General features: G+C 38.3%; 2 protein-coding genes across 3 annotated transcripts; both read left to right on the forward strand.

The window, feature by feature from the left end:
• The first annotated feature begins 211 nt into the window (after window positions 1-211).
• On the forward strand, window positions 212-4,472 carry LOC108210219 (putative disease resistance protein RGA4). 2 transcript variants are annotated; one of them, XM_017381515.2, is made up of 2 exons: window positions 212-3,509; window positions 3,923-4,472. In XM_017381515.2, exon 1 carries the CDS (start codon window positions 303-305, stop codon window positions 3,351-3,353), a length of 3,051 nt encoding a protein of 1,016 aa, XP_017237004.1. In that variant the 5' UTR covers window positions 212-302; the 3' UTR covers window positions 3,354-3,509; window positions 3,923-4,472. The 2 variants fall into 2 exon arrangements, with proteins under 2 accessions (XP_017237004.1, XP_063943280.1); XM_064087210.1 differs by having other exon boundaries at window positions 3,995-4,472.
• Window positions 4,473-5,740: 1,268 nt separating this feature from the next.
• LOC108208454 (probable pectinesterase/pectinesterase inhibitor 41) lies at window positions 5,741-7,723 on the forward strand. The gene is made up of 2 exons (XM_017378983.2): window positions 5,741-6,738; window positions 6,819-7,723. Exons 1-2 carry the CDS (start codon window positions 5,769-5,771, stop codon window positions 7,505-7,507), a joined length of 1,659 nt encoding a protein of 552 aa, XP_017234472.1. The 5' UTR covers window positions 5,741-5,768; the 3' UTR covers window positions 7,508-7,723.
• Window positions 7,724-7,990: the final 267 nt, after the last annotated feature.

Consider the following 7,990-nt stretch of genomic DNA (forward strand, 5'->3'; position numbering starts at 1 on the left):
ATAAAGTAGTGAAAAAGAGGAAGAAAAGTGGGTGAAGTGGTGGGACCCATCGATTTTTAATATATAAAAGAGAGATAGTGGAGTAAAAGTAGTGTGAAAAGGAAGGAAAAGTGATAAAGTGATGGGACCCATTAACTATTTTAGGAAAGTTTTGTAATGTAAAAAAATGGATGGGACGTCCAAAAGAGGTAACTGTAAAGAACCTGGTGGGACGGAGGGAGTACTACTTTACATCCAACCATCAGCTCGAAATAGAGATCTACAAATCTGTAGATAAAAATCATTACAACTTACAAGAAACAATGAGTGATGCAATTATAGGTGACCTTGCTAGCGGCTTGATTCGTAAGCTCGTTTCGCTTGCAACCGAAGAAATAATACTAGCTTGGAATCTTCTGGACGATCTCGTAAGACTAAGGCAAAGGATGGAATCAATTGACGCTCTCTTACTCGACGCTGCTACCAAGAAACTAACCATGTCGGCTGTCCAAACCTGGTTCAACCAAATCGAAGCTGTCGCTCATGTTGCTGATGTTTTTATGGACGAACTTGCGTACCAAGTCACTCGACATAAGGTACAGCATCATAGAGTATGGGATTTTCTCATTCCATCTAAAAAAAGCAGCTTATTATATCGTTTTAAAGTAGCTCATAAGATGAAGTCTATCAATACTTCATTTGACAATATTTTTACAAGTGCTGGAGAGCTTGGGCTTCAGCCTGTAGCTCATTTACTTGCCACTATGCAAACGAGGCTAATACGCAAGACACCTCACTCTGAAGACAAGTCACTATTAGTTGGGAGAGATGATGATATATCTTATTTAGTCCAAATGGTGTGCAAGAATCATGAAGTTGAATTGCCTGTCACTGCTGTATATGGGATGGGGGGTCAAGGCAAGACGACGGTTGCGCGAATGGTGTACAATAGAGATGCTGTGATCAATATGTTTCCGAAGAGGATGTGGATAACTGTGTCAGAAGATTTTGATTTCATGAAGATTTTGAATCAAATGGTGGTGTCACTCACTTCAACGGCTTCTGTTTTGGAGAATACAGAAGGGTTGATTAAAGAGCTTCAAAAGAATCTCAAGGGGGAGAAGTTTTTACTTGTACTGGATGATGTGTGGAATGAGAAACCGGAGGAGTGGGATAACTTGAGGAATTCTTTGCTTGAAATTGGTGGTGCGAGAGGAAGCAATATATTGATTACCACACGTAGTCAGGAAGTTGCTTATGCCATGAGATGTTCTGTTTCTTATCAGGTGAAGATATTATCGGAGGAAGATAGTTATGAATTGTTCAAGAGAATAGCTTTTTCTCATGGTGGAATCGTAGAGACAGAGGCATTTGAAGAGTTGGGGAGAAGATTGGTGAAACGGTGTGGTGGCTTGCCTCTGGCAATCAAAACACTAGGCGGTTTGTTGCACTCAAAGGAGTCTGAACAAGAATGGTTGGAGATCCAAAACAGTGAAATATGGAAATCAAAAGGTGTATTGGCTTCCTTGCGTTTGTCATATGATAATTTACCATATTCTTCGTTGAAAAGATGTTTTGCATATTGCTCCATCATACCAAAGGATACCGACATTTGTAAGGATGAATTAGCACAGATATGGAAGGCATTGGGATTTCTATTGCCTGCTAGAGGAAGTACTGCATTAATGGAAGATATTGGCTACGAGTACTTCAACATTCTGTTATGTAATTCTTTGTTACAAGACGTAGAAAAGGATGCAGTGGGAAACATCACTAGTTGCAAGATGCATGATCTAGTGCATGATCTTGCACTAGATCTATCTAAATATCACTCTGTAACTGTGAAGACAGGCCATGAGCTGAACATTGTATCCCATATCTCCCAGCCTATATATTTGAGGCTTGATGAACGAATTTCAAATAGAAACCCAGCAATTTTAAAGAGAAATCTTGAGAGGGTTCAAGCATTATATACTGGGGCTCGTTTCCTGGGTGACATGTTACCTTACCTCAAACACTTGACTGTTCTGGTTTTGAATGCTAATGAAATCACTTCTGAGTTGCCAAGTTCGTTGAGCAAGATGAAATATCTAAAATATCTTGATATCTCTTGTTTCCGTGGTATATTGCCAAGCTACATCACAGACCTCTACAATTTGGAGACATTGAGAGTTTGGGCTCTACAAGTTCTTCCAAAAGAGTTCTGCAATTTGATTAACTTGAGACATCTATACATTGTGAATCCACATGAAAGATGCATGTTTATTGGGATCGAGAATTTAACTTGTCTACAAACGCTGCCTCACTTTGTTGTGAGTCCAGATCATAGTTGTCTTGTTAAAAATTTAGGAGGGTTGAATAATCTGAGAGGCAAACTTGACCTCTATGGCCTTGATAATGTGGAAGATATGGTTGAAGCAACTCAAGCGAAGCTCTGTCTAAAGCCTAATCTCCAGTCTTTAGTGTTAGAATGGGACACCAATACAAGTCTAAGGGTAGACGAAGAATACAATGATGAGGAAGTGATGAGAGGATTAAAACCCCACACCAATCTGAAAGAATTAAAGATTGAATACTTTAAGGGGAAGCAGCTTGCATCATGGATTGCAATGATGACCAACTTGGTAAAAATCACATTGAGATATTGCTCAAGATGTGAAGGACTTCCAACACTGGGCCACCTTCCTAAACTTAGGGAGATGGAGATAAATAGGATGAAAAATGTCAAATTCATTGGGGACAATTCCAGTGGAGGTCGCGGTAGTGGTGGTACTGAGTTTACTGCAAGTTGGGGAACAAAAACTAATACAACTATGTATCCATCATTGACAAAACTCCGTTTCTTTGATTTGCCAGAGCTTGAAGAATGGCTGGAATCGGTTATGAGTACATGTGATGAAGACCGAAGTACTATGCTAGCATTTCCTAAACTTGAGGTTTTGGAAATCAATGGTTGTCCAAAGTTGACAAGAATCCCGGGTAGTTGTTTTCCTTCCTTGAAATTATTGTTCATAGTAGATTCAGACAGCAGCAGCATGATACTAGAAACAATTAGTAGAAATGTTAGCTCACTCGCGTATCTACGACTGGAGAATATTAGCAACGGAGGAGGAGGCTCATCCTCTTCGTCTTCTTCTTCAAAAATGGATTCCATAATTGATCAGCTCCTGGAAAACAATTTTAAGTCTTTGGAAACTTTGAAACTATATGACTGCAAGGGATTGACAAGTCTGAAACTTGGTCCGGCTATTAAGGAATTAGAAGTGAGTTACTGTCATGATCTAACCAGTATCAATTTAGTCGAAGACTCAAGTGTTCTGAACTATGTTACGATTTGGGGATGCCCCTCTCTTTCAAACTGGATATCAGGTTAGATCTCCTTGGTTGGGACAGGTAAGGTCGAACAGTCAATGATGCCTACCTGCGGGGGAACTTGATGATTAATCCTGTCAAAGACCCAGGGAAGAAGGATGTAGGAAGGGGAGTAAGCCAGAATTGTCAAGGATTCAGCATATTTCAAATATAAGACGGTACAACATCCAAATTTCCCATAATTCTCTATTTTTAGATCATTGATTTGCTTAATTATTTTTATATCTGCTTATGATTCAGGGATGATGATATATCCAATTCGAAAATTAGGAACGGACTTGTCATACCATGATTTTATTAAATTCTTTTCAAGCCGGGAAATTAAAATGTTGCAAGAACATCTAATATGTCCTCATTTTCTTTGTTTATACCGATGGCTATAATTGGTGAATACTGAATACATAATAAACTTATATACTGACTTATGATTCGTATTTCATCAGGGTGTGTTCCACTGCTACTAATTATTTATAATTCGTTTAAAAAATATTTATTTTTAGTCATTCATCAAAATTATACACAATTTGATCTATTTTCATTTGAAAATGTGAGTTTTGTTTACCTTAATTAGGCTGGATGAGATGAAGGTAGAGAATCAGAGAAGACTTTCTTCCAGACATGGCATTGAACATAACAACTGCAGGAACAAAGAAGGAAGCACATGCAAAGGAAGAAGAAGAATGGGAACATTTGAGATCAGGCAGAGGTATAGGTTCTTGAGTGCTGGATCAGAGTATCAGACAGAACTTTGGAATGTTTTGTTTAGTTCTTAACAACTGGCATCATGTGCTTAGGCCCTTGCTGTCCGGCCCTTCTTATTATGTTAAAAATTTATGAGAGATATGCCAACAAGGTGTTGGTGCGGTGGTTGAGCTCTGGTACCCCTTGATATGAACCTGCCACTTGACCGAGTTAATTATCAAAGTGGTTTATGATTATGAAGAAATTTCGATAGTAATTCTTTATTTGTCACATTAGTTTTTCCTCTTTTGCTAAATTTGGTCTCCGCTTTACTGTTGTATGAACTAAAATAGTTGAGACCTCCCGATGAACCTGAGCACTGGTCTCAGTGGTGACATGGCGGCCTTGATAATGCTTATGCATCGAAAGAGTTGTCACTCCAGCGATCTCTAGTAAGTCCTGAATGTTTTATGGATCGAAATAGTTATCATTGTAGCAATTCAAAGACTCGCTTTCATACTGAGATGCAGACGCTGTTGGTTGTTCATTACAGTAGCCTGTAGGCACACCTTAAGACACTGGGTGACAATGGACTCTACTTACATAATTCGATCGCTCCCTATTTATGTACTAAAACCAAATTACGGTTACTATTTCATCATTATCGTGTTGTTCTTAACTAAGTCTTGTGTGTTTATTTGGATAAAATGGAATGATGAGAGAATGAATTTTAAGATACGTGTCGAATAATAAAAATATTATAAATAAATGAGATATATAGGAAAATAATATATATACGTAATATTTGTGATATTGATCAAGGACAGCTTCCTTAATTTGCCTCTCACGTAGTGTATATATGATTATTAAGCTAATTGTTCAACACATCCGTTAGGTAATTAGAAAGTCCAATTTAGACTTTCTCCAAATAAATACCCATATACTATAGTCAGTCTTTATTAATCCTTTTCTGTAGTAAGACTAACATACATCCCACTAATTGATCTTCTAAATTTCCTGCACTATTTCTTTATTATCAAAAGGCCCAGTCCAAGGTTTATTTCAGGTATCTTTATATGCCTGTGTCTTCTATCCGCCAAACGTGCATGCACCTATCCTTTGCGTGTCATTCAGTATGTATACTAACTACTAAGTTGCTGAAGCAACTACTTTATTAATATGCACCACATCATAATTTTGCCTATACATATGCGATGACAGAATCAAGTAAGGTTGGTGTTAACCACTCGGAGGGGGATTTGTTTCTTAGTCCCGATTGTTTTGAAATCCTGATTCCGAGCCAGAGGAAGAAAAAACTTAATGATACTAATCATATTGATGAATGTTATAACAAAAATTACTCAAATGCATGCTTCACTTTTGAACTATAAGGTTTTTCCTTTTATAACTTAAATCAGTAAAGATCAAATTGAACAATGGTACTACTTCAAGTCTTCAACATTCTAATACATATGCAACAATAAGAATACTTCAAAAACTGAAAACTTGTCCTATTTGGAACAAGCACAGGACAAAGTCAATCTACATTTGCGATAGACGTGCTTCTGGTTTCTTGGTGAACATATATCAAAGTTGACTTCATTACCAACAATATTCTGAGTTCTCAGACATTCTATCTCACCAACTTTTGATGAGTACTATAAGTACCCTGTCAACTCACTCTTATAACCATATTACTACAAACTACTACTGATCCTTCCTTGCTTCAGACAACCATGGCCTTTAAACCCTATGTTTCCACTTCTGTCAGCACAACTTTCCTCATCTTTCTACTACCATTTTTGTTCTCTTCGGAGGCCTTGGCCGCGCATGTCTGTGATTCCACTCCTTATCCATCCTTATGTCGATCCTCTCTTCCCAATAACAACAATGCCAAAGTCCATGACTATGGCCAATCTTCGTTCACCACTTCCTTATCAACAGCTCGTGCATTTCTGTCATTAACACAAAAATTTCTTGACAGAAGCTCCGGTTTGCCATCCGGAGCTGTGGCTGCTCTTGAAGATTGCAGGTTACTGGCTGAGCTAAACGTTGATTATATACTTGAATCGTCCACAATTACAAAACAAGCTGAGACGTTGTCTGTTGCTCAAGCTGACACCGTTCATACGTTAATGAGTTCAGTTTTAACCAATACGCAGACTTGTTTAGATGGACTTGAACAAACTGCTTCGACTTGGAGTCTTAAAGATGGAGTATCCGTGCCTCTTGTTAATGCAACTAAGAGTTATAGTCTTTCTTTATCGCTTTTCAAAACCGGATGGGTTTCAAAAACAAAAAGAGTCTCATCTCATACTCCAAGGAGAAGAGGCGCATTTGCACAGGGTAGATTTCCCTTTAAGACATCTGACAAAAATAAAGCGATTTTTGAAAAAATAGGTCGAAGACATCTACTACAAGATGATGGTGATTATATTGTGGTGAGCGACATTGTGGTCGTGAGTCAGGATGGAACAGGGAACTTTACAACCATCAATGAGGCCTTAACTTTGGCTCCCAACAAAACTTTAGCTAGTGATGGCTACTTTGTGATATATGTCACGGCTGGGGTGTACGAAGAATATGTGTCCATTCCAAAGAACAACAAGTACGTGATGATGATTGGGGACGGAATTAATCAGACAGTGATCACAGGCGACCGTAGCACTGCTGATGGCTTCACAACTTTCAACTCTGCAACATTTGGTAAGACATCATCGATTTCTTGATTAATTTGATTTAAAAAAATAATTGAGTTATGTTGTGACAAAATGTTGTTAATGCAGCTGTAGTAGGACAGGGATTTGTGGCCGTGAATATAACATTCCGGAACACAGCAGGGGGAGCAGATCACCAGGCAGTTGCCATGAGAAGTGGCGCGGATATGTCAACATTCTATAGCTGCAGCTTTGAAGGGTATCAAGATACGCTATATACACACTCCAACAGGCAATTCTACACAGAATGTGACATATATGGCACAGTCGACTTCATATTTGGCAACGGAGCAGCTATGCTACAAGACTGCAACATCTATCCGCGTCTGCCTCTGGCTAATCAATTCAATGCCATAACTGCACAAGGAAGAACTGATTTGACACAGAACACAGGCATTTCAATACAGAACTGTAATATTAGAGCGGCTGATGATCTGGCATCAAGCAATGGAGGCACGCAGACTTATCTCGGGAGGCCTTGGAAACAGTATTCGCGGACAGTGTATCTGCAATCTTTTATGGATAGTTTGATAAACCCTGTTGGTTGGCATGAATGGTCTGGAAATTTTGCCTTGGATACTTTGTATTATGCGGAGTTCAGCAACACAGGGCCTGGATCAAACACTAGTGGCAGAGTTACATGGCCAGGTTATCACATTATTAATGCAACAGAGGCTGCTGATTTTACAGTTGCTAACTTTATATCTGGGGATAGCTGGTTACCTCAAACTGGAGTGCCTTATTCAAGCGGCTTATAACTGTGAAAGGCCAGCTTATTTTCCGCGTTCTTGATTTTACGCTGGAATCTTTAAAAGAGAAACAAGCTGTTACAATTCAAATTTATACTCGGTGGTTAGGATTATTGACAGATTCATCATCTGGAAAATATACCTTCAGTTATGTATTAATTTTTGTTCATTTTGCACTTGTTCTCGGAAATATGTTACGCCTTCGGTTCCAATCATTTCTTTACGCTTTCTTTTTTAAACATATCAAAACCAATTTTTTATATTTCGAAACTTACCAAATATAATAAAATTTTATAATATAAAAATCGACTGCCTCACTACTTTAAAATATCAGTCGGTCCTACCGCTATCCTTAGGTTTCTTACTTTTTCACTCTTAATTTATATATTTTCTTAAGTTTCATATCCACCTCAAATGTAACATTTGGATGGGAGGACGGACGGAGTATGTGATCTGGCACAGTTGAGTTGACTGAGTAAACATATTGATGAA

Source organism: Daucus carota, chromosome 2 (genome assembly GCF_001625215.2).
Source record: "Daucus carota subsp. sativus chromosome 2, DH1 v3.0, whole genome shotgun sequence".
Classification (NCBI taxonomy): Eukaryota; Viridiplantae; Streptophyta; class Magnoliopsida; order Apiales; family Apiaceae; genus Daucus; species Daucus carota.